The sequence below is a fragment of the Nerophis lumbriciformis genome, linkage group LG18 (genome assembly GCF_033978685.3).
Source record: "Nerophis lumbriciformis linkage group LG18, RoL_Nlum_v2.1, whole genome shotgun sequence".
Classification (NCBI taxonomy): domain Eukaryota; kingdom Metazoa; phylum Chordata; class Actinopteri; order Syngnathiformes; family Syngnathidae; genus Nerophis; species Nerophis lumbriciformis.
In genome coordinates this window covers 9212501-9240000 of record NC_084565.2, presented here as the reverse complement: position 1 = coordinate 9240000, position 27500 = coordinate 9212501, and the positions used below count along the sequence as shown (strand labels likewise).

The window sequence follows — 27500 nt, the reverse complement described above, 5'->3', positions numbered from 1 at the left end:
ACAGCAGGAACCTGCAGGGGGGGGGGACGAAGGTCAAAGGTCCTAGATTATGGCGTGGCGCTCCAGACTATAATTGATAGCTGTGGTCTTACACAAATAATAAATGAACCTACGCATCGCAACGGCAATACGATAGATCTAGTGCTGGTCAGGGGTGTCACCACCTCCAAAGTTACGATACTCCCGTATACTAAAGTAATGTCCGATCATTACCTTATAAAATTCTAAGTTCTGACTCATTGTCAACAAACTAATAATAATAATAACTGCTATAGCAGCCGCAACATTAATGCCGCCACAACGATGACTCTTGCTGACCTACTGCCTTCGGTAATGGCACCATTCCCAAATTATGTCGGCTCTATTGATAACCTCACTAACAACTTTGACAATGCCCTGCGCGACACCATTGATAGTATAGCACAGCTAAAACAAAAAAGGGCCCCTAAAAGGCGCACCCCATGGTTTACAGAAGAAACCAGAGCTCATAAATTATCATGTAGAAAGTTGGAACGCAAATGGCGCGCGACCAAGCTTGAGGTTTTCCATCAAGCATGGAGTGATAGTTTAATATCGTATAAACGCATGCTTACCATAGCTAAAGCTAAATATTACTCAAATCTCATCCGCCTCAACAAAAACGACCCTAAATTTTTGTTTAGTACAGTAGCATCGCTAACCCAACAAGGGACTCCTCCCAATAGCTCCACCCACTCGGCAGATGACTTTATGAATTTCTTTAATAAGAAAATTTAACTCATTAGAAAGGAGATTAAAGACAACGCATCCCAGCTACAACTGGGTTCTATGAACACAGATACAACTGTATCTACGACGGATACTGCAATACCAAATAGTCTCTCTCTTTTTGATGAAATAACATTAGAGGAACTATTACAGCGTGTAAGTGGGATAAAACAAACAACATGTTTACTTGACCCGCTTCCTGGGAAACTTATCAAGGAGCTTTTTGTATTATTAGGTCCATCAGTGCTAAATTTTATAAACTTATCACTTTCCTCTGGCACTGTTCCCCTAGCATTCAAGAAAGCGGTTATTCATCCTCTGCTCAAAAGACCTAACCTTGATCCTGACCTCATGGTAAACTACCTTCCCTTTATTTCGAAAATCCTCGAAAAAATTGTCGCACAGCAGCTAAATGAACACTTAGTGTCTAACAATCTCTGTGAACCTTTTCAATCCGGTTTCAGGGCAAATCACTCTACGGAGACAGCCCTCGCAAAAATGACTAATGATCTACTGCTAACGATGGATTCTGGTGCGTCATCTATGTTGCTGCTTCTTGATCTTAGCGCTGCTTTCGATACCGTCGATCATAATATTTTATTAGAGCGTATCAAAACACGTATTGGTATGTCAGACTTAGCTTTGTCGTGGTTTAACTCTTATCTTACTGACAGGATGCAATGCGTCTCCCATAATAATGTGACCTCGGACTATGTTAAGGTAACGTGCGGAGTTCCTCAGGGTTCGGTTCTTGGCCCTGCACTCTTTAGTATTTACATGCTGCCGCTAGGCGACATCATACGCAAATACGGTGTTAGCTTTCATTGTTATGCTGATGACAGCCAACTCTACATGCCCCTAAAGCTGACCAACACGCCGGATTGTAGTCAGCTGGAGGCGTGTCTTAATGAAATTAAACAATGGATGTCCGCTAACTTCTTGCAACTCAACACCAAGAAAACGGAAATGCTGATTATCGGTCCTGCTAAACACAGACATTTATTTAATAATACCACCTTAACATTTGACAACCAAACAATTACACAAGGCGAATCAGTAAAGAATCTGGGTATTATTTTCGACCCAACTCTCTCCTTTGAGTCACACATTAAGAGTGTTAATAAAACAGCCTTCTTTCATCTCCGTAATATCGCTAAAATTCGTTCCATTTTGTCCACTAGCGACGCTGAGATCATTATTCATGCGTTCGTTACGTCTCGTCTCGACTACTGTAACGTATTATTTTCGGGTCTCCCTATGTCTAGCATTAAAAGATTACAATTGGTACAAAATGCGGCTGCTAGACTTTTGACAAGAACAAGAAAGTTTGATCATATTACGCCTATACTGTATATACCTTTATATACATATATACATATATATATATATCTATACTGGCTCACCTGCACTGGCTTCCTGTGCACTTAAGATGTGACTTTAAGGTTTTACTACTTACGTATAAAATACTACACGGTCTAGCTCCGTCCTATCTTGTCGATTGCATTGTACCATATGTCCCGGCAAGAAATTTGCGTTCAAAGAACTCCGGCTTATTAGTGATTCCCAGAGCCCAAAAAAAGTCTGCGGGCTATAGAGCGTTTTCTATTGGGGCTCCAGTACTATGGAATGCCCTCCCGGTAACAATTAGAGATGCTACCTCAGTAGAAGCATTTAAGTCCCATCTTAAAACTCATTTGTATACTCTAGCCTTTAAATAGCCCCCCTGTTAGACCAGTTGATCTGCCGTTTCTTTTCTTTTCTCCTCTGCTCCCCTTTTCCTTGAGGGGGGGGGGCACAGGTCCGGTGGCCATGGATGAAGTGCTGGCTGTCCAGAGTCGGGACCCGGGGTGGACCGCTCGCCTGTGCATCGGCTGGGAACATCTCTGCACTGCTGACCCGTCTCCGCTCGGGATGGTGTCCTGCTGGCCCCACTATGGACTGGACTCTTACTATTATGTTGGATCCACTATGGACTGGACTCTCACAATATTATGTTAGATCCACTATGGACTGGACTCTCACAATATTATGTCAGACCCACTCGACATCCATTGCTTTCGGTCTCCCCTAGAGGGGGGGGGGTTACCCACATATGCGGTCCTCTCCAAGGTTTCTCATAGTCATTCACATCGACGTCCCACTGGGGTGAGTTTTTCCTTGCCCTTATGTGGGCTTTGTACCGAGGATGTCGTTGTGGCTTGTGCAGCCCTTTGAGACACTTGTGATTTAGGGCTATATAAATAAAGATTGATTGATTGATTGATTGATTATACATGAAGTGTGATTAATCACAAAGAATGATGGCAGATTAATCATGATGAGCGCAGATTAATCATGATGAGTGCAGATTAATCACGATGAGTGCAGATTAATCACGATGAGTGCAGATTAATCATGATGAGTGCAGATTAATCATGATAAATGCAGATGAATCATGGTGAGTGCAGAATAATCATGATGAGCGCAGATTAATCATGATGAGTGCAGATTAATCATGATGAGTGCAGATTAATCATGATGAGTGCAGATTAATCATGGTGAGTGCAGATTAATCACGATGAGTGCAGATTAATCACGATGAGTGCAGATTAATCATGATGAGTGCAGATTAATCATGATAAATGCAGATTAATCATGGTGAGTGCAGATGAATCATGATGAGTGCAGAATAATCATGATGAGTGCAGATTAATCATGATCAGTGTTGGGACTAACGCGTTACAAAGTAACGCGTTACTGTAACGCCGTTACTATCGGCGGTAACTAGTAATCTAACGCGTTATTTTTTTATATTCAGTAACTCCGTTACCGTTACTACATGATGCGTTACTGCGTTATTTTGCGTTATTTTTTATGTAGTATCGGCTAGAAACTGAGAAGATCTGAGTGTTGCAGCGCTGCTGAAGAGGCGACAAAAAAGAGGCGCACCGCGCGCTGTCTGTGTGTACGTGTGTGTGTGTGTGTGTGAGTGTGTGTGTGTGGGAGGGGGCGTGTCTGTGTCTACTATCAAGACGTCATGGCGAACCCCGAAGCCGAGTTTCTTAAAATGGAGATATTTTCAGTACGTTTCTTTTATCGACCACAAAAAAAAGAACATTTTAGTTGAATGTAAGTTTCAAATATGCTGAAACAGCGACAAAAACAACATGCTTCGACGAAGCTAGTAAAGAGACACACACTTCACTTCCACCTCCAACAGCGGCTGGATTTTAATGAGGCACTGCACACTGAAGGTACCGTACACACACTCCGTCAATTCTCTTATATACTCTTTCATTTTAAACTTTTAGAGTGTTTGATTATCACATCACTCTAAATATTTAGACTATAAAGTTCACAAACCTAAAGAGGGATACTAGTGGGCCAGGCTAATATTTCCTTTTCTCTAAACTAAGTGGGGAAATGTGTAGAGTGTTCTGGGCTTCAGACATGATTTTATTTCAGAATTCCTTGAGAAAACGCCTGGTTAGGCTTTATGTATGTATGTGTGCCTTTCTTGTTTTACAGCTATGTTGTTATTATGCTGTTTGTTACTTATGTATGTTAAGTTGCAGCTATTTAAAATAGTTTTGTCAATTTGTTCTGGTCTGAAACAAATTGGCCCTTTAAAACATATCTTTGTCTTTGTGTGTTGTATGTAGAGCACATTGCTTAGCAGAGTTCAGTGATGCAAATGCATGTCAAGTTGATCAACACATTGTATTATTCTCCAGTGCAATAACAGTACTAAAATGAAGGCTAAAAGGGCATTAAATGGGGCCTTAAAAAAAAAAAAATATATATATATATATATAAGTAACTAAATAGTTACTTTTCACAGTAACGCATTACTTTTTGGTTTAAGTAACTGAGTTAGTAACTGAGTTACTTTTGAAATAAAGTAACTAGTAACTGTAACTAGTTACTGGTTTTCAGTAACTAACCCAACACTGATCATGATGAGTGCAGATTAATCATGATGAGTGCAGATTAATCATGATGAGAGCAGATTAATCATGATGAGTGCAGAATAATCATGATGAGTGCAGATTAATCATGATGAGTGCAGATTAATCATGATGAGTGCTGATTAATCATGATGAGCGCAGATTAATCATGATGAGTGCAGATTAATCATGATGAGAGCAGATTAATCATGATGAGTGCAGAATAATCATGATGAGTGCAGATTAATCATGATGAGTGCAGATTAATCATGATGAGTGCTGATTAATCATGATGAGCGCAGATTAATCATGATGAGTGCAGATTAATCATGCACACCATAACTGTGGATGTTACCTGACAGCAGGAGTGTCAAACTCCTTTTTTATTGAGTCGCAATTATGGCTGCCCTTAGAGGGCCATTTTTTAAATTGACATGGCGCGCCACTTTTAATGACATAAGAGACCACATTTAATGACATGGCAGGCCACATCAAATGATGTGGCTGGCCACAATTAATGAAGTGGCGGACAACGTTAAATTATGTGGTGGGCCAGTTAAATGACATGGCGAACCACAATGAATGACATGGTAGGCCACATTAAATGACTTGGCTGGCCACAATTAATGAAGTGGCAGACAACATTAAATGATGTGGCTGGGCCATTTTAGGTGATGTGGCGGACCACATTAAATGACATGGCGAACCACAATGAATGACACGGCAGGCCAACTGAAATGATACGGCAGGCCAACTGAAATGATGTGGCAGACAACGTTGAATGACATGGCGAACCAAAATGAATGACATGGCAGGCCACATTAAATGATGTGGCGGACAACGTTGAATGACTTGGCTGGCCACAATTCATGAAGTGGCGGACAACGTTAAATGATGTGGCGGGCCACCTTAAATGGCATAGCGAACCACAATGAATGACATGGTAGGCCACATTAAATGACGTGGCGGACCACTTTAAATGATGTGGCAGACAACATTAAATAACATGGCGAACCACAATGAATGACACGGCAGGCCACTTTAAATGACGTGGCGGACAACGTTGAATGATATGGCGAACCACATTGAATGATATGGCAGTCCACATTAAATGATGTGGCGTACAACCTTAAATGACATGGTTAACCACAATGAATGATATGGCAGGCCACTTTAAATTATGTGGCGAACAACGTTGAATGATATGGCGAACCACATTGAATGATATGGCAGTCCACCTTAAATGATGTGGCGGACAACCTTAAATGACATGGTTAACCACAATGAATGATATGGCAGGCCACCTTAAATTATGTGGCGAACAACGTTGAATGACATGGCGAACCACATTAAATGATGTGACGGACAACCTTAAATGACATGGTTAACCACAATGAATGATATGGCAGGCCACTTTAAATTATGTGGCGAACAATGTTGAATGACATGGCGAACCACAATGAATGACATGACAGGCCACATTAAATGATGTGGCGGACAAGGTTGAATGACATGGCGAACCACATTGAATGACGTGACGGGTCACTTTAAATGATGTGACGGACCACCTAGAATGCATGGCAGACCTCGGGAATGACGTGGCAGGCCGTATTAAATGATGTGACACACCACATTGAATGAAGTGACAGACCACGATAAATGATGCGGCAGACCGTGTTAAATGACATGGTGAACCACTTTGAATGATGTGGCAGACCACGTTGAATGATGTGGCAGACCACGTTGAATGACCTGAGGGGCCACTTTAAATGATGTGGCATGCCACAATAAATGATGTGGCAGACCACATTAAATGATGTGGTGGGCCAAAGTGAATAACATGCTGGGCCAATTTAAATAATGTGGCAGACCACGTTGAATGACCTGAGGGGCCACAATAAATGATGTGGCAGACTACATCAAATGATGTAGTAGGCCAAAGTTAATAACATGCTGGGCCACTTTAAATGATGTGGCAGACAACGTTAAATGACGTGGCGAACCACATTAAATGATATGGCGGTTCACCTTAAATGACGTGGCGAACCACATTAAATGATATGGCGGTCCACCTTAAATGATGTGGTGGACCACATTGAATGACGTAACAAACCACATTGAATGATGTAACAGGCCACCTTAAATGAATGGCGGACCACATTAAATGATGTGACGGACAAAGTTAAATAACATGGCAAACCACGTTGAATGGCATTAAATCATGTGGTGGACCATATCAAAGAATATGGCAGACCACAATAAATGACGTGACGGGCCACTTTAAAAGAGATGACCGCGTTGAATGACGTGGCGGACAAGGTTAGATAACATGGCAAATCACATTGGTGGGCCACTTTAAATGACGTGACAGACCACATTGAATGGCATGGCATTAAATGATGTGGCGGGCCACTTTAATGACGTGGCGGGCCATGTTATATCACCAGAACTGGCCCTTGAGTTTGACACCTGCCACACAGGTTGTTACACAAATTCCAAGTTCATTTGTCACGGCTCACCAGGGATAAAGTTGGCCCGCCACAAAATATATTTGTTAAGAATTCTTTATGTTTACATGGAGACTCTTATTTTGAAAGCTTTTGCTTTGAAAGTGTCACTTCCACTATTGCTCATGTGACCATGGCAGCTTTGTATGGATGCAGAAGTGTTGTGTATGTGTTTATTCATGCCCCAAAGACAAAAACAAACTCACAGCTCCCAAGTTTGTAGCTGACTAACAAGCTGCATTTTAAGATGTGTAGCAAAGCCTGATTTTATTTTTTTTATTTTTTTTAGATTTGCCGCTTATAGAAGATTTGTTATTGCTTTAAGGTAAAAGGATGCTGACTGACCAGGAAGACAGTCCAGATGGTGGTCACATGGCTCGATGATGTCAGCATCCGCCGTGGCGTTCCCGCTGCTGAGGTTCTTGCTCCGCCTCTTGTCTGCGGCGGAGGAAGACAACCGTGCCAGAGTCACGCTTTCACAAAGTGGTCTTCCTGTCTCGGCGTACCTTTCTTCCTGGAGGACGGCCAGGCGTCCACAGGTCTCATGTCCTCGTAGTCGGTCCAGTCAAAGAGCGCCATGTCCAGCGTGGGCATCACCTCGCCTCGCCCTTTTGCTCCTCCTGACTTCTAGGGGGAGAGAGAGAGCAGCTCAGGGTCACGCTCGGTGGGAAAGAAGTGTGAAGGAGACGCAGCATCGCAGCTCCCCGTGGAGTCCAGCAGGAATAAAAAGATCCACAGCAGCCTGAGGAAGTCACCTCATTAAGGAATATCAATTAGAGGGATTGATGGAGCAAGACCGCTCGTTAAAAACATCCAATCTTCATTTACATGCTGCACCTTTTATTCTTTAGCAACCTGCAAGCAGAGACAAAGTCAATGTGACATCATTTAATGTGGCCCACCACTCATTTTATGTGGACCACTACTCATTTTATGTGGTCCACCACTTAATTTAATGTGGCCCAGCACTCATTTAATGTGGCCCACTACTCATTTTATGTGGTCCACCACTTAATTTAATGTGGACCACTACTCATTTTATGTGGCCCACTACTCATTTTATGTGATCCACCACTTAATTTAATGTGGCCCACTACTCATTTTATGTGGTCCACCACTTAATTTAAAGTGGCCCAGCACTCATTTAATGTGGCCCACTACTCATTTTATGTGGTCCACCACTTAATTTAAAGTGGCCCAGCACTCATTTAATGTGGCCCACTACTCATTTTATGTGGTCCACCACTTAATTTAAAGTGGCCCAGCACTCATTTAATGTGGCCCACTACTCATTTTACGTGGTCCACCACTTAATTTATGTGGACCACTACTCATTTTATGTGGTCCACCACTTAATTTAAAGTGGCCCAGCACTCATTTAATGTGGACCACTACTCATTTTATGTGGTCCACCACTTAATTTAAAGTGGCCCAGCACTCATTTAATGTGGCCCACTACTCATTTTATGTGGTCCACCACTTAATTTAATGTGGCCCAGCACTCATTTAAGTGGCCCACTACTCATTTTACGTGGTCCACCACTTAATTTATGTGGACCACTACTCATTTTATGTGGTCCACCACTTAATTTAATGTGGACCACTACTCTTTTTAAGTGGTCCACCACTTAATTAAAGTGGACCAGTACTCATTTTATGTGGTCCACCACTTTATTTAAGTGGCCCACTACTCATTTTATGTGGTTTACCACTTCGTTTAATGTGGCCCACTACTCATTTTATGTTGTCCATCACTTCATTTAATGTGGCCCAGCACTCACTTTATGTGGTCCACCACTTAATTTAAAGTAGCCCAGCACTCATTTAATGTGGCCCACTACTCATTTTATGTGGTCCACCACTTAATTTATTGTGGCCCACTACTCATTTTATGTGGTCCACCACTTAATTTAATGTGGCCCAGCACTCATTTAATGTGGCACACTACTCATTTTATGTGGTCCACCACTAAATTTAGTTGGCCCACTACTCATTTTATGTGGTCCACCACTTAATTTAATGTGGCCCAGCACTCATTTAATGTGGCACACTACTCATTTTATGTGGTCCACCACTTAATTTGATGTGGCCCACTACTCATTTTATGTGATCCACCACTTAATTTAATGTGGTCCACTACTCATTTTATGTTGTCCACCACTTCATTTAAGTGGCCCAGCACTCATTTTTATGTTGTCCACCACTTCATTTTATGTGGTCCACCACTTAATTTAATGTGGTCCACTACTCATTTTATGTTGTCCACCACTTAATTTAAAGTGGCCCACTACTCCTTTTATGTGGTCCACCACTTAATTTAATGTGGCACACTACTCATTTTATGTGGTCCACCACTTAATTTAATGTGGCCCAGCACTCATTTAATGTGGCACACTACTCATTTTATGTGGTCCACCACTTAATTTGATGTGGCCCACTACTCATTTTATGTGATCCACCACTTAATTTAATGTGGTCCACTACTCATTTTATGTTGTCCACCACTCATTTTTATGTTGTCCACCACTTCATTTTATGTGGTCCACCACTTAATTTAATGTGGCCCAGCACTCCTTTTATGTTGTCCACCACTTAATTTAATGTGGCCCACCACTTATTTTATGTTGTCCACCACTTCATTTTATGTGGTCCACCACTTAATTTTATGTGGTCCACCACTTAATTTAATGTGGCCCAGCACTCCTTTTATGTTGTCCACCACTTAATTTACTGTGGCCCACCACTCATTTTATGTTGTCCACCACTTAATTTAATGTGGCCCAGCACTCATTTTATGTTGTCCACCACTTCATTTAACATGACCCAGCACTCATTTTATGTTGTCCACCACTTAATTTATTGTGGCCCACCACTGATTTTATGTTGTCGTCCACTTAATTTAAATTAGCCCACTACTCATTTTATGTTGTCCTCTACTTAATTAAAGTGGCCCACCACTCATTTGATGTTGTCCAGCATGTTGTCCGCCACATTATTCTCCATTGCTTGCCAAGAATTGTGAGGATAAAAATGAATGTATTTCATTTTGAAAGAAGGCTGTAACATAAGAAAATGTGAAAGAAGTGAAGCGCTGTGAATACTTTTCACATGCACTGTATAAAAAGTAAAAGTCCATTTCTATAAAATACATTTGCTGTTCCAAGGGACCCTGTGAGACCTGCACTAAAAACCAAGTGGACTCTCCAGTCCTACAGGAGGTCTGTGCATGTCCACTAAGTCCTCCCCGAGGACCAAATGCAGATCTTGTGTCAGCACCTCGGTGGCAAGGAAACGACCCGCTGACGTGCCGACACCAGTTCTCAAGGACCAGCAAGGTGCGCCAGGATCCCAAAGGTGAACCTTTATGACACAGAACACGGTCTAGCAGCTGGAGGGGTTTTCGCTTTTCTCGCATGCGGCACTTTCAGGCTCATTTGACGAGATGAGCTCTGAGCTTTGAGGCAACATAATGTCTGCTAACACCCCCACCCCCTTCCCCTCCAACCACCCTCACCCTCACCCTCACCGAGGCGCAACAGACGCCGCCCGCCAATGAGCACCCCTAGGTTCTGCCGGGGGTTACCTGGGGCTTGGTGGAGGCCGGGGGCAGCGTTGGGGGATGATCGTTCATCACCGTGGCAACCATGGAGGAGCCGGAGCCGAAAGCGCCTACGTGGGGCGACGAGGGGGAGGCGTCGCCGAGATGCTCCGCGCGGAGGGCGGGGTGGGAGGAGAGGGGGGAGGGAGGCGGCTCGTGGAGCAGATCGCTCAGCTTGCGGTCCAGAAGAAAACCTGGACGATAAAACGAGGAACATATGTTTGTGTTTAGTGCAGAATCTGCAATTATCTACTTGAATTTGCCGTGACACTTCTCCAAAACAATTGTCTCCGTCAAAAAAAATATTTTATACCACACACCGAACCCCATTCCTGGGTGGATCTCACGTGAGAGGAAGAGAAGGGGGGGTTAATCATTTTGCTGAAAATGATGGAAAGCGCCACTCTACTGACACAAAAGACATTAATAATAATAATAATAATAGATTTTATTTGTAGAAAGCACTTTACATTGAGTAAACAACCTCAAAGTGCTACAGTGTATTAAAAAAAATAAAAATAAAAAGATAATAAAAAATAAATAAAACTAAAAACTAGAGCAGCCAAATAGCTAAAACAGTATACATATATCTAAAAAAAAGGCTTTTTTAAAAAGAAGGCGTGGCCGGCAGACCGACAGCGAGGCAGGGCACGCCGGGGCCGACTCCAAGATAAGGGCGAGGAGGCGTGGCCGGCGGGCCAGTGCCGAGGCGGGGCGCGCCGGGATCAACGCCGAGATGGATGTCAGGTGCGTGGCTCGCCCACCTGGGCACAATTATATAATCTCCTCCGAGTGTGTAAAAGGGCGGCAGCCGAGAACGACGGGGCAGAAGGATTTGGAGAGCCAGCAACAGTTGATGCAGCGCGGAAGAGAGCGAGAGGCAGACGACGACGATGCGGCAAACTGAAAAGCAAACCGAGGAGCGAGCGGGAAGAGGAGCTGAAAAGCGACCCGAAGACTGAGTATTATTGAAAAATAAACAAAGTCCAAACTGCTCGAAGTCATGTCCCTCTCTGGTGGTCTGTGGAACCCGGACGACAGTGAGAGACTGTCACAGAAGGGTTTTTAAGCTTTTTTTAAAAGCATCCACAGTCTGTGGTGCCCTCAGGTGGTCAGGGAGAGCGTTCCACAGACTGGGAGCGGCGGAGCAGAAAGCCCGGTCTCCCATTGTTCGTAGCTTTGTCCTCGGAGGTTGGAGGAGGTTAGCCATTTTACGATATCCAACACCCCAAAGTGGATTTCGTCACGTTTCATGTGTCAGGTATTGGGGCCTACTGTACTGATGTCACTGTTATTACAGTATCGTTGGAATGTTCCGCCTTGACCGGGTTCTGTAGGAGAGGCGGAGACATTGCAGTAATCATGTGACACAACCACATTATTAAAGGTACAAATTGACAATTGCTTTCAACACAACAGGGCAGGTGTTCACATCCTGGTACTCTGCAAATGATTTGTCACTTGCCAAGATTTGAAAATCGATCTCGAGAAACGTCCCAAGTTTTAAGACCTATTTACTTATTTTTGGTCATTGGCTTACAGCATCATCTTAATTTGAGCAAAAAGAAGGATATTTTGTCTATAATAGGTACAACAAAGAGGAGGAAACATAAAATAATAATAATAATAGATTTTATTTGTAAAAAGCAGTTTACATTGAGTAAACAACCTCAAAGTGCTACAGTGTATTAAAACAAATAAAATAAAAAATAAAAATAAAACAGCCAAATAGCTAAAACTTTTTTTTTAAAGGGTTTTTAAACCTTTTTTTAAAAGCATCCACAGTCTGCGGTGCCCTCAGGTGGTCAGGGAGATCGTTTCAAAATATCTTAAGGACATTTTTTATTCATATATTTAATAAAAGTATGAGTGTTTATTTTATTAATTATTTGTATTTTATTTGAGTATTTATGTATATAATTATATATGTATTTTGTAATTATTTACTGAATATTAGGGGTGGCAATTTTTTTTCCCTTAATTGATAAAAAAAATACCTCAAAAGTCGATTAAAAAAAATATTTATATTTTTTATTTTATATTTATCTTCCTGTCCAGCTTCTCAGACAAATCATATAGTTGATGTAGAATCTACATCAACTATATGATTTTACCTTGAAAATCAGCTTTTACCTTGTAAATGAGCTTTTACCTTGAAAATCAGCGTGACCTATTCACCCCAATCTAAACGTATATAAACACAATACTGTTGAAAAACAGACAGTATTCACATTAAACATAAAGTGATCGACAAAAACTCCACCGCGTCGAGTTGAAACAGACGGAGGTGTCCCTCAACAGGAAGTGAACTCGCGTGACCTCACAGAAACAGGAAGTGAGGCGAAGTGATCACCCGATTAGCATTTATCCAAGAAACATTCTAAAACACTTACAAGTTGGAAGAAGCTAAACATGTTCGAAAACACATAAATTAAATGCAAATAAAAATAATATGGCTCCTATGAAGCCAGAACAGTTTTTCACGTTTCCTCTGCCAAGAAAGTATAATGTGTGAAAAAAATCTAATAAAAATTGAGGTTGTAAGTAAGGACTTTTTGGGCACATTTAGTAATGACATTTTGTTCACAATAACTGTGATCTGAAGCAGGACGAGTCTAAGGCCAGTCAAGGGTGTTAAAGCGATATCTTGAAAATATGGAAAAGCTGCTGATGGTGTGTTTGACGGGGAAGCAGCTGGAAGGAGATACTGTAGAAGTCTTTTAAGTGTGACTGACTTAGGCGTTAATTTAAGTAGAATTTAGGTGTGAATTTGGACTTGCATTCCAGTCTAGGAACAGAACTGGTTTAAAAGCCGAGGACCGGCTGTAGTGTGTGTTGGTGAAGAAGAACTGGTTTAAAAGCCGAGGACCGGCTGTAGCGTGTGTTGGTGAAGCAAACCTTGTCCACGCCGCGCCTTGTCCCGTCGCCCGCCATGTCTCCTGAGGTCAGAGTGCTGCTCGTGGCCCCTCCCCTTGCGTGTGGCCATAAGGTGGTTCTCCCTGGGCCGCTTCTTCATTCCAGCTCTGCCGGGACCCGCGTCCACCCGCACCGGACTCAGGCCCTCCAAGCCCGTCCCGTCGTCCTGGAAGCGGGCCAGGGGATGGACCGGCCCGCGAGAACTGGGCCTGCCTTTGCCCTGTGACGCCTGAGCCGCTTGACCGCCGTAGCCCCGTGCGGCCTTCAAGGGGTGCTGTTGGGCGCCTCCTTCGCTTCCCGAGCTGGGCCTCCTCTTGCTGCGGGGCACTCCGGGCTCGGCAGCGCTCCGCGACAGCGCGGCGGCGGCGGCCAGCAGCACCACCAGGACCACGCTCAAGGAGGGCGCCGTCATTTCTACGGCGAAACAGCAGCTGCAGACAGGAAAAAAAACAAATGAATGAATTCATCGGTTTTCTACACTGCTGGTCCTCTTGAGGGTCACGGGTGACTTTGGGGCTCTTGGCCAGGACTCCCTTGAAAAAGAGGTTCTTAATCGCAATGGGATTTCTTTTTCCTGGTTAAACAAAGGTTAGATAAAAATTAATAAATAAATAAAAATAAAACTATTTTATTTAAGGACTAAATGACAATAATAAACATATGTTTCCTGTACACTAACATTTTTTTGTTCAAATAAAGACAATAATGACGTTTTTTTGTGGTCCCCTTTATTTAGAAAAGTATCGAAATATGGGAGACCGGGCTTTTTGCTCCGCCGCTCACAGTCTGTGGAACGCTCTCCCTGACCACCTGGGGGCACCACAGACTGTGGATGCTTTTAAAAAAGGCTTAAAAACCCTTCTTTTTAAAAAAGCTTTTTATTAGATGTATGTGTACTAGTTTTAGCTATGTGGCTGTTCTAGTTTTTATTTTTATAAATTTTTTATTATCTTTTTATTTTTATTTTTTTTAATAGCACTTTGAGGTTGTTTACTTACGGAGCCCCTAAAGGGACATGGGGGAAAAAAATTTTTGTATAATTTTTTTTTTTTTTTTAAGACATGTATCTCGTGCGCACGAGAAACTTTCTCGTGCACAGGAGAAACTTTTTATAAAATTATTAAAAAGAAAATTAAAACATTCATAATTTTTTTTTTTTTTTTTTTTTTAGACATGTATCTTGTGCGCACGAGAAACTTTCTCGTGCGCACGAGATAGTTTCTTTTTATAAAATTATAAAAATAAAAAATTAAAAAATTATAATTTTTCTTTTTTTTAAGTTTCTCTCGCAATACATGTCTAAAAAAAATTTTTTTTTATTTTTTTAATAAGTTTATAAAATGTTTCTCGTTCGCACGAGATACATGTCTGAAAAAATAAATGAATAAATAAAAAATTATAATAAAATCAATTCCCCCATGTCCCTTTAGGGGCTCTGTAGTCACTCAATGTAAAGTGCTTTTTACAAATAAAATCTATTAAAAGACATGCACCTGGGGATAGGTTGATTGGCAACACTAAATTGGTCCTAGTGTGTGAATGGGAGTGTGAATGTTGTCTGTCTATCTGTGTTGGCCCTGCGATGAGATGGCAACTTGTCCAGGGTGTACCCCGCCTTCCGCCCGATTGTAGCTGAGATAGGCTCCAGCGCCCCCCCGCGACCCTGAAGGGAATAAGCGATAGAAAATGGATGGATGGATGGATTATTATTATTATACATTTTGGTACCGGTACCGAAACACTGATATCAGGACAGCGCTCCTGGGATCAGACGTCAAACGTCAGGTGTCTGCGCGATAAAGAGACTTTCACAAATGACTTCCTCTTGACAGAATCTGTACGGGCGAGGGCAACCTTTCAACACAGCAGCCAGGTGTGACAGGACTGGAATGAGTTGGAGGCCCAGCTCTTTGCCATTTCCACGCCACTGACATCCAAACACAAATCTTCTTCTTTTGTGTTCCAGAGACAAAAAGGTATCGATGTGCCGCTGATGGCTGGCGCACGCCTGCAGGGTTGTGGGTGGTTGTAGGGGTCGTGACCCCGACACGTCGAGTGTGGATAACAGGGGGGAGGGGGTGGACGTTAAGTGTTCCTCGGGGAAGGAGCAGCTGTGACATCTTTCATTGCCACCCGGATATTGTTCACCCACAAAAGCCGTTTTTGGAAAGAAACGCACACACTGACTTTTTCCAGCATTTTTGTGAGGACAAAAAAAAAACACACTTAAAAAAAAAAAAATGGAGTAAGCGTTCATGCGCAAACACTGAAAAAACGTCGCTTTTTACGAATGAATGCTTGAACCGAGAAAGCGCTGGCTCCGTGTGCATGGAGACCAGACCAGACCACTACTCCCTATAAGCCAGGGATACCCAAAGTGGGGCCTGCGAGCCAGATTTGGCACGTCCTGTCATGTCGTGTCCATATATATATATATATATATATATATGTCTTAATAAGGTTATCCAAAAAATAGTGCTCGATACCGTAGTAGAGCGCAATATATGTATGTGTGGGAAAAAAAAAATCACAAGACTATTTCATCTCTACAGGCCTGTTTCATGAGGGGGGGTACCCTCAATCGTCAGGAGATTGACGATTGAGGGTACCCCCCCTCATGAAACAGGCCTGTAGAGATGAAATAGTCTTGTGATTTTTTTTTCCCACACATACATATATATATATATATATATATATACACATACATATAAAAAGTGAAATAAAAAAGCTTAAAGGTTATATATACTGTATATACAGGTAAAAGCCAGTAAATTTGAATATTTTGAAAAACTTGATTTATTTCAGTAATTGCATTCAAAAGGTGTAACTTGTACATTATATTTATTCATTGCACACAGACTGATGCATTCAAATGTTTATTTCATTTAATTTTGATGATTTGAAGTGGCAACAAATGAAAATCCAAAATTCCGTGTGTCACAAAATTAGAATATTACTTAAGGCTAATACAAAAAAGGGATTTTTTAGAAATGTTGGCCAACTGAAAAGTATGAAAATGAAAAATATGAGCATGTACAATACTCAATACTTGGTTGGAGCTCCTTTTGCCTCAATTACTGCGTTAATGCGGCGTGGCATGGAGTCGATGGCACTGCTCAGGTGTTATGAGAGCCCAGGTTGCTCTGATAGTGGCCTTCAACTCTTCTGCGTTTTTGGGTCTGGCATTCTGCATCTTCCTTTTCACAATACCCCACAGATTTTCTATGGGGCTAAGGTCAGGGGAGTTGGCGGGCCAATTTAGAACAGAAATACCATGGTCCGTAAACCAGGCACGGGTAGATTTTGCGCTGTGTGCAGGCGCCAAGTCCTGTTGGAACTTGAAATCTCCATCTCCATAGAGCAGGTCAGCAGCAGGAAGCATGAAGTGCTCTAAAACTTGCTGGTAGACGGCTGCGTTGACCCTGGATCTCAGGAAACAGAGTGGACCGACACCAGCAGATGACATGGCACCCCAAACCATCACTGATGGTGGAAACTTTACACTAGACTTCAGGCAACGTGGATCCTGTGCCTCTCCTGTCTTCCTCCAGACTCTGGGACCTCGATTTCCAAAGGAAATGCAAAATTTGCTTTCGTCAGAAAACATGACTTTGGACCACTCAGCAGCAGTCCAGCTGGTGTCGGTCCACTCTGTTTCCTGAGATCCAGGGTCAACGCAGCCGTCTACCAGCAAGTTTTAGAGCACTTCATGCTTCCTGCTGCTGACCTGCTCTATGGAGATGGAGATTTCAAGTTCCAACAGGACTTGGCGCCTGCACACAGCGCAAAATCTACCCGTGCCTGGTTTACGGACCATGGTATTTCTGTTCTAAATTGGCCCGCCAACTCCCCTGACCTTAGCCCCATAGAAAATCTGTGGGGTATTGTGAAAAGGAAGATGCAGAATGCCAGACCCAAAAACGCAGAAGAGTTGAAGGCCACTATCAGAGCAACCTGGGCTCTCATAACACCTGAGCAGTGCCAGAAACTCATCGACTCCATGCCACGCCGCATTAACGCAGTAATTGAGGCAAAAGGAGCTCCAACCAAGTATTGAGTATTGTACATGCTCATATTTTTCATTTTCATACTTTTCAGTTGGCCAACATTTCTAAAAATCCCTTTTTTGTATTAGCCTTACACAATATTCTAATTTTGTGACACACGGAATTTTGGATTTTCATTTGTTGCCACTTCAAATCATCAAAATTAAATGAAATAAACATTTGAATGCATCAGTCTGTGTGCAATGAATAAATATAATGTACAAGTTACACCTTTTGAATGCAATTACTGAAATAAATCAAGTTTCTCAAAATATTCTAATTTACTGGCTTTTACCTGTATATATATATATATATATATATATATATATATATATATATATATATATATATATATATATATATATATATATATATATATATATATATATATGTGTGTGTATATATATATACAGTGTTGGGACTAACGCGTTACAAAGTAACGCGTTACTGTAACGCCGTTAGTTTCGGCGGTAACTAGTAATCTAACGCGTTATTTTTTATATTCAGTAACTCAGTTACCGTTACTACATGATGCGTTACTGCGTTATTTTACGTTACTTTTTATGTACCGGTAGTATAAAGTGTGTTTTATCGGAGCGCTGCTGTGTCATCGTTCTGATTCTTCTTGTGTCACAAGCCGGAGAAGAGAGACATATGCGCTCTGTGTGTGAGTGTGGAGAGGGAGGAGAGGGAGGGAGGGGAGGGGGGCGTGTCTGATCATGGCGGAGCCAGAAGTCGAGTTTGCTAACATGGAGATATTTTCACTACTTTTCTTTTGTCGAGCACAAAGAAAAGAACATTTTAGTTAAATGTAAATTGTGCTTTGGATCAAAGATGCCATCTACTGCCCAAAACAGCAATTAAAATCTGCTGAAACAAGCTACATAAGCAACATGCTTCGACGAAGCTAGTAAAGAGAGACAGAGACTCTGATGCCACTTCACCTCCACCACTTAAGGATTAAGTCTGCCTCTTCTCATCATTCACCGCTGAAGGTACACACTCTGTCAATCAATGTTCCCTCTAATTGTTCATGTGTGTGAGCAAACGCAAAAACTCCCTGAGCATTCAGTAGAGTCCATGTGAGCAACTTTAGACGTGCACACTGTGGCTACACCAGCAGCACACCTGTCCCAAACCTGACTAAATAACAAGTTCAATCTCCATCCATCCATCCATTTTCTACCGCTTGTCTCTTTCGGGTCGCAGGAGCCTATCTCAGCTGCATTCGGGCGGAAGGCAGGGTACACCCTGGACAAGTCCCCCCCTCATCACAGGGCCAACACAGATACACAGACAACATTCTCTTATTATTATAATCAAATGACAGCAGTCATTTCCATTTCTAATTTAAGTGTTTAGGCCCACTTACAATGACAATAACAAAAAATATTGTTTTTCATGAACTGTGTACTTGTATTGTTTGTCTGGGTGGAGGTCCTGCTTTGGAAATAGTTTGTACCCCTTTCATTTAGTTCCCATTAAAACATTCACATGTTGCACAATGAGATGTAAGCAGGGGATCATGTGTACATTCCTGCAACTTCCTGTTTGTAAAAAATATTTTTTTATTAGTATTTATTTAATATACTAACAGCATTTAATGATTAATATTTATAAATTAAGATTCCTAATAAATGACACTAGAATAAGCACACATTTGATTGGTAAATCATAGTGTAACGACCTGGAATTACACTTTATGTGTGGTGTTGGAGTTGTCCGACTTTTTGTGTGGCTGTAAACGCATCACTGGCTAAGTGCCATATGTGCAAGTGTTGGCACACGTGAGAAAGAGCGAGTGGCTACTGTTGATATAACAAAGTTGCTTTTGGTCTGGTTTGTACTGCAGAAAATGACCACTTTTGCTAGATATAATTTTTTTTACTAATGTTTTGGTGATGTGTTTATGGCCGACAATAAAGAGTTTTGCTCAGTAAAGAAAATGCCTGGTTAGGCTTTGTGTATGTAGTGTGTGCCTTTCTTGGTTTACATCTATGCTGTTATTATGCTGTTTGTTACTTATGTACGTTATGTTGCAGCTATTTAAAATAGTTTTGTCAATTTGTTCTGGCCAGAAACAAATTGGCCTTTGTAACATATCTTTGTCTTTGTGTGTTGTATGTAGAGCACATTGCTTAGCAGAGTTCAGTGATGCAAATGCATGTCAAGTTGATCAACAGATTGTATTATTCTCCAGTGCAATAACAGTACTGACATGAAGGCTAAAAGGGCATTAATGGGAGCTTTAAAAAAAAAAAAGAAGAAAAAAATAAGTAACTAAATAGTTACTTTTCACAGTAACGCATTACTTTTTGGTGTAAGTAACTGAGTTAGTAACTGAGTTACTTTCGAAATGAAGTAACTAGTAACTGTAACTAGTTACTGCTTTGCAGTAACTAACCCAACACTGTATATATATATATATATATATATATATACATATACACACACACACACACACACACACACACACACACACATATAGAAAGTGAAATAAAAAAGCTTAAAGGTTAAATGTAATTCAGAAAAAGTTGCAATGTTGACTCATAAAACAAAGCTGTTTTTTTTTCTTTCAAACTGTCATTGCTCAAAACATAATATTGAATCAAAATCAATGTTATTATGAATTATTGACCTATCCAAGGTTCCCATTACTTCACATCAAATATTACACTAAGAAAAATATTTTTGGTGGAAGATTTTGCAAATTTGGTAAATAAATAAACCAAAAATGTATATTTTGTTGTTTTCTTACTGTACCGAAAATGAACCAAACCGTGACCTCTAAACCGAGGTACGTACCGAACCCAAATTTGTGTGTATTGTTACACCCCTAATATTTGCAGATTATAATTATTGATTTGCAAAAAAATATTTTTTGGACCAATTAGGTGAAGTTGCATAATTTCCCACGGCACACCAGACAATATCGCACGTGGCACAGTGGTTGAAAAACACTGATTTAGTAGGTTGAGTCAAGTGAAATGAGTCAAACAGCAGTATAAGATGTTATTTTGCAATATTTTACGACATTTTGTGTCAATGTTTGATTGCAGCCTGCCACTATCTACATCAAGACCATCTATGGTATAATCATTGTTAGAAATAAAAAAAAGTCAATGGCTTTATTTTGAAAAAAAAATCTAATGAAAGACACATTTTAAAGACCCGCAGGCAAGCTTAGCAAGGAAAGGAACGCACAAAACGTGTGTCAGGTTGTAGGTATGGCGGTGGGGAGGGCACAGCAGGTAGAGCATCTGTCACTAGGATGCGAGGCCAAGGCGCTGGTCTGGAACTGATGACTTTCATTCTCTGCTGAGTTTATACATCAGTGGAACTCTGATCTGAGACGGCCTTTGAAAGGTTAGATCCCACATCCTTCATTTCCATTGCACAAAGCCAACACGCAATAAAGAATTATTCATGTGCCGTTAGAGATGGGAACTGAGATTTTGACGGCTCTGATTCCACTTTCCATTCTGCCTAACCATTTGGTTCCTTATCGGTTCTTACTAGGGAAGATAAATAGGTGGATTAGCAGGAAGTTTGTTTAGTTTAGAGGTCACATGACCTTACAAAGTCTACAGCGAGGTCTTAAGGGGCACAGAAAAATAACTTTTTTGAAAATGAATATAAGAAATAAATGTGTTTCTGTCCAAATGAACAAAATAAAACATATTTTGAGTATGTAAGTTGTATGTATGTAAGAAGTAAGTTCATGATTATTTGCAAAAAAAAAAAAATGATGTTCCTCAGTTGGAACATGAAATATCTTGTCTTTGCAGTCTATTCAATTGAAAATCAACAAGTGTGTGCACCCCTGCATTAGGGACTTCAACATGTCACTACCTTTTGCTACTTTCTTTGTCTTTGCTTGCTACGGTGCAAAAATTGAGCACGGAATAAGAAATGCAAACGACAAATTCCGGTGCAAGGCCACCAGCGTTAGGAGGAGAACACGTAGAAAATAGTAATACTACTTAGGGGTGTAACGGTACACAAACATTTGGGCAGCGTACGTCCGACTTCTGGCAACAAATGTGTGTTCCTGCTTTCGGAAACAAATGCGAGTGTCTTCTAATCATGGCAGACTTGGTAACAGAAAACAGAGACGACTATTTTTGGACAAATGACCCTATCTTTTTGAAGCTGAATATACTGAGGATGAACTGTTGCTTCTAGAAGCCAGCAGGAAGGAAGCGTGAGACGTTGGAGCAAACGGAAGCTGAACGACGGAGGTGAAAGTGATTTTGGCGCTATAAATGTGTAACTTGAACCATGGATGAACTGCTGCTTCTACAAAACCAGTGAAGTTGTGTAAATCGTAAATAAAAACATAACCAATGTTTTATAGCGCCAATGATTTGCAAATCCTTTTCAACTTATATTCAACTGAATAGACTGCAAAGACAAGATAATTAACGTTCAAACTGGAAAACTTTTGTTATTTTTTGCAAATATTAGCGCGTTTGGAATTTGATGCCTGCAACATGTTTCAAAAAAGCTGGCACAAGTGGCAAAAAAGAGGAATGCTCATCAACGACTTATTTGGAACATCCCACGGGTGAACAGGCTAATTGGGAACAGGTGGGTGCCATGATTGGTTATGAAAGCAGCGTTAGGAGGAGAACACGTAGAAAATAGTAATGCTACTTAGGGGTGTAACAGTACATAAACATTTGGGTTCGGTACGGTTTAGAGGTCACGGTTCGGTTCATTTTCGGTACAGTAAGAAAACAACAAAATATACATTTTTTGGTTATTTATTGACCAAATGTGTCTGTAAGTAAACTGTTTAACTTGTTTATGTAACTCAATATTAAGGTGGAAAGTGGTTAAGTTTGATACTAAGATGTTTATTGAAAAATGATTTTTGTGCACTGTTTCAATGGATGTTTTGAGGACTTAAAATGGCTGCCAGTCGTATATTTCCACCATCGAAATAGTTTCAACACTCAGAAGTATTTGTTTGATGATAGTACTGTATATTTGTGTGAAGCTAATATTTACACATTGTGTATTACATTTCAGTATGTTAATTGAATCACATAGCTTATACATTTGTCATTGTGTGTATTTCAGTTAAAAAAAAATAAAAAAAAATAACAGTCCAGTGCAAGACAAAAGTAAAGATAGGAAAAGACAAAGCAAGATCAACAACAATAAAGAGCCTAAATGGATTAATCTGCTTTGGAACTTTATTAGACGTCTTGAATTGTTTGTTAGCTGTCTGCCTGTGTGTGTTGTTAGTATGTTCCAATAGCAGTAGAAGTGCACTTTTTGGAGAGCTGTATTATTTTTAGTTTGTGCCCAAGGGACTGATTTTTTTTAACACTATATTATTATTTATACACCTATAGTGATCACAGAGACAGGTTGTTTTTGTGCTACTGTATATATTTGTTTTTCTGAAAAATCCCACTTAATATACTTTGGGAACAACAGTCAATTTTTTTTTTTTTTTTTTTTTTTTTTTAGGGGGGTAACAGTCAATATTTATTTATTTATTTTATTTTAGTTTTTTTCTGATAAAATAAAAGTGAGCTTTTGTTAAACCAAATATTGTGTTTTTTTTTCCATATACAACAACCTATCTGGACTCGATAAGAGAATCGATAAGGAATCGGTTCGATAAGAGGATTCGATAATGGCCTCGAACTCGATAATTTCTTATCAAACATCATCCCTACTTAAGTGTGAAATGATGAACACATTAGCGTAAAATATCAAATAATGTTATTTATCTCATTCACGTAAGAGACTAGACGTATAAGATTTCATGGGATTTAGCGATTAGGAGTGACAGATTGTATAGCATGTTCTATATGTTATAGTTATTTGAATGACTCTTACCATAATATGTTACGTTAACATACCAGTTGGTTATTTATGCCTCATATAACGTACACTTATTCAGCCTGTTGTTCACTATTCTTCATTTATTTTAAATCGCCTTTCAAATGTCTATTCTTGCTGTTGGCTTTTATCAAATACATTTCTCCAAAAAATGCGACTTATACTCCAGTGCGACTTATATATGTTTTTTTCCTTCTTTATTATGCATTTTCGGCCGGTGCGACTTATACTCCGGAGCGACTTATACTCCGAAAGATAGGGTACACGTACCGTTACACCCCTAATACTACTACAAGTCATGCATCCGAACGAGAGCGGTTAGGTGTATTTTTGCCGCAGTTGTACAAGTGTTGTATACCGGAAGGTGCCAGTTGTACAAGTGTTGTATAGTGGAAGGTGCCAGTTGTACAAGTGTTGTATAGTGGAAGGTGCCAGCCAGCCAAGTGCGTGTTGGAAGAGAAACAGAGCGGCTAAGAAGCTCCATCTGTCCACCAGAGAGAATGGAAATTGGTGGCAGGTACAACAGATGTGGAGCTTTGTGTCTGGCACATGCTGACATCAGCAACATCTCACCATGGGGCCTTTATCCACACACACCACACACACACACACACACACACACACACACACACACACACACACACACACACACACAGCAGCACAGCAGGGGAGCCTCCTCCAGACACCCACACTGAAGACAAGTTCCAAGACATAAGCGAGCGCCCGCAGAGTGAGGAGCGTAGGAGAGACAAAAGGAAATAAGATGTCCTCTGGTGCAGCTAAGGATGCCAGATGAAGCATGAACACGTTCCAACAACAAAGTGTCTACTAAAGATTTGTTTTTTGGTTTTTTTATACCGCCAACAAACTTTGCGCTCAACTGCCCGTGAAATGTGCCCGCCTGGACCAGCTTTGCCAGCTTGGGAATTGAACTCTGCCAAGTCCTTCAATTGTCGTTTGTTAGCATCACACAACACCAGCAGAAGAGTCCAAGTGATTGTTGTAAAGTACGACTCACCAACTGCCATCACTAAGTGTGTCTTATACACCACTCAACTAGTAGTCTTCATTTCTATTACTCACTAACTGTGTCTTATACACCACTCAACTAGTAGTCTTCATTTCTATTACTCACTAACTGTGTCTTATACACCACTCAACTAGTAGTCTTCATTTCTATTACTCACTAAGTGTGTCTTATACACCACTCAACTAGTAGTCTTCATTTCTATTACTCACTAAGTTTGTCTTATACACCACTCAACTAGTAGTCTTCATTTCTATTACTCACTAAGTGTGTCTTATACACCACTCAACTAGTAGTCTTCATTTCTATTACTCACTAAGTGTGTCTTATACACCACTCAACTAGTAGTCTGCATTTCTATTACTCACTAAGTGTGTCTTATACACCACTCAACTAGTAGTCTTCATTTCTATTACTCACTAAGTGTGTCTTATACACCACTCAACTAGTAGTCTTCATTTCTATTACTCACTAAGTGTGTCTTATACACCACTCAACTAGTAGTCTGCATTTCTATTACTCACTAAGTGTGTCTTATACACCACTCAACTAGTAGTCTTCATTTCTATTACTCACTAAGTGTGTCTTATACACCACTCAACTAGTAGTCTTCATTTCTATTACTCACTAAGTCTGTCTTATACACCACTCAACTAGTAGTCTGCATTTCTATTACTCACTAAGTGTGTCTTATACACCACTCAACTAGTAGTCTTCATTTCTATTACTCACTAAGTGTGTCTTATACACCACTCAACTAGTAGTCTGCATTTCTATTACTCACTAAGTGTGTCTTATACACCACTCAACTAGTAGTCTTCATTTCTATTACTCACTAAGTGTGTCTTATACACCACTCAACTAGTAGTCTTCATTTCTATTACTCACTAAGTGTCTTATACACCACTCAACTAGTAGTCTTCATTTCTATTACTCACTAAGTGTGTCTTATACACCACTCAACTAGTAGTCTTCATTTCTATTACTCACTAAGTGTGTCTTATACACCACTCAACTAGTAGTCTGCATTTCTATTACTCACTAAGTGTGTCTTATACACCACTCAACTAGTAGTCTGCATTTCTATTACTCACTAAGTGTGTCTTATACACCACTCAACTAGTAGTCTTCATTTCTATTACTCACTAAGTGTGTCTTATACACCACTCAACTAGTAGTCTTCATTTCTATTACTCACTAAGTGTGTCTTATACACCACTCAACTAGTAGTCTTCATTTCTATTACTCACTAAGTGTGTCTTATACACCACTCAACTAGTAGTCTTCATTTCTATTACTCACTAAGTTTGTCTTATACACCACTCAACTAGTAGTCTTCATTTCTATTACTCACTAAGTGTGTCTTATACACCACTCAACTAGTAGTCTTCATTTCTATTACTCACTAAGTGTGTCTTATACACCACTCAACTAGTAGTCTGCATTTCTATTACTCACTAAGTGTGTCTTATACACCACTCAACTAGTAGTCTTCATTTCTATTACTCACTAAGTGTGTCTTATACACCACTCCAACTAGTAGTCTTCATTTCTATTACTCACTAAGTTTGTCTTATACACCACTCAACTAGTAGTCTTCATTTCTATTACTCACTAAGTGTGTCTTATACACCACTCAACTAGTAGTCTTCATTTCTATTACTCACTAAGTGTGTCTTATACACCACTCAACTAGTAGTCTTCATTTCTATTACTCACTAAGTGTGTCTTATACACCACTCAACTAGTAGTCTTCATTTCTATTACTCACTAAGTGTGTCTTATACACCACTCAACTAGTAGTCTGCATTTCTATTACTCACTAAGTGTGTCTTATACACCACTCAACTAGTAGTCTTCATTTCTATTACTCACTAAGTGTGTCTTATACACCACTCAACTAGTAGTCTTCATTTCTATTACTCACTAAGTGTGTCTTATACACCACTCAACTAGTAGTCTTAATTTCTATTACTCACTAAGTGTGTCTTATACACCACTCAACTAGTAGTCTTCATTTCTATTACTCACTAAGTTTGTCTTATACACCACTCAACTAGTAGTCTTCATTTCTATTACTCACTAAGTGTCTTATACACCACTCAACTAGTAGTCTTCATTTCTATTACTCACTAAGTGTGTCTTATACACCACTCAACTAGTAGTCTGCATTTCTATTACTCACTAAGTGTGTCTTATACACCACTCAACTAGTAGTCTTCATTTATATTACTCACTAAGTGTGTCTTATACACCACTCAACTAGTAGTCTTCATTTCTATTACTCACTAAGTGTCTTATACACCACTCAACTAGTAGTCTTCATTTCTATTACTCACTAAGTGTGTCTTATACACCACTCAACTAGTAGTCTTCATTTCTATTACTCACTAAGTGTGTCTTATACACCACTCAACTAGTAGTCTGCATTTCTATTACTCACTAAGTGTGTCTTATACACCACTCAACTAGTAGTCTGCATTTCTATTACTCACTAAGTGTGTCTTATACACCACTCAACTAGTAGTCTTCATTTCTATTACTCACTAAGTGTGTCTTATACACCACTCAACTAGTAGTCTTCATTTCTATTACTCACTAAGTGTGTCTTATACACCACTCAACTAGTAGTCTTCATTTCTATTACTCACTAAGTGTGTCTTATACACCACTCAACTAGTAGTCTTCATTTCTATTACTCACTAAGTTTGTCTTATACACCACTCAACTAGTAGTCTTCATTTCTATTACTCACTAAGTGTGTCTTATACACCACTCAACTAGTAGTCTTCATTTCTATTACTCACTAAGTGTGTCTTATACACCACTCAACTAGTAGTCTTCATTTCTATTACTCACTAAGTGTGTCTTATA

The 27500-nt window shown here is 40.3% G+C and overlaps 1 protein-coding gene across 2 annotated transcripts in view; it reads right to left on the bottom strand.

Moving 5' to 3' along the window:
- Positions 1–27500, bottom strand: part of draxina (dorsal inhibitory axon guidance protein a) — a 48748-nt gene that overhangs the window by 1040 nt on the left and 20208 nt on the right. Inside the window, exons 3-7 of one of the 2 annotated variants that reach the window (XM_061977621.1) lie at positions 13677–14125; positions 10764–10972; positions 7687–7804; positions 7526–7618; positions 1–11 (exon numbers count right to left, since the gene is read on the bottom strand). The exon at positions 1–11 is cut by the window's left edge and continues 79 nt beyond it. In XM_061977621.1, coding sequence (XP_061833605.1) covers positions 1–11; positions 7526–7618; positions 7687–7804; positions 10764–10972; positions 13677–14106 — 861 coding nt within the window. In that variant the 5' untranslated portion in view covers positions 14107–14125. Of the gene's footprint in view, positions 12–7525; positions 7619–7686; positions 7808–10763; positions 10973–13676; positions 14126–27500 lie in introns of both variants that reach the window. The other variant, XM_061977620.1, reaches the window with a different exon arrangement.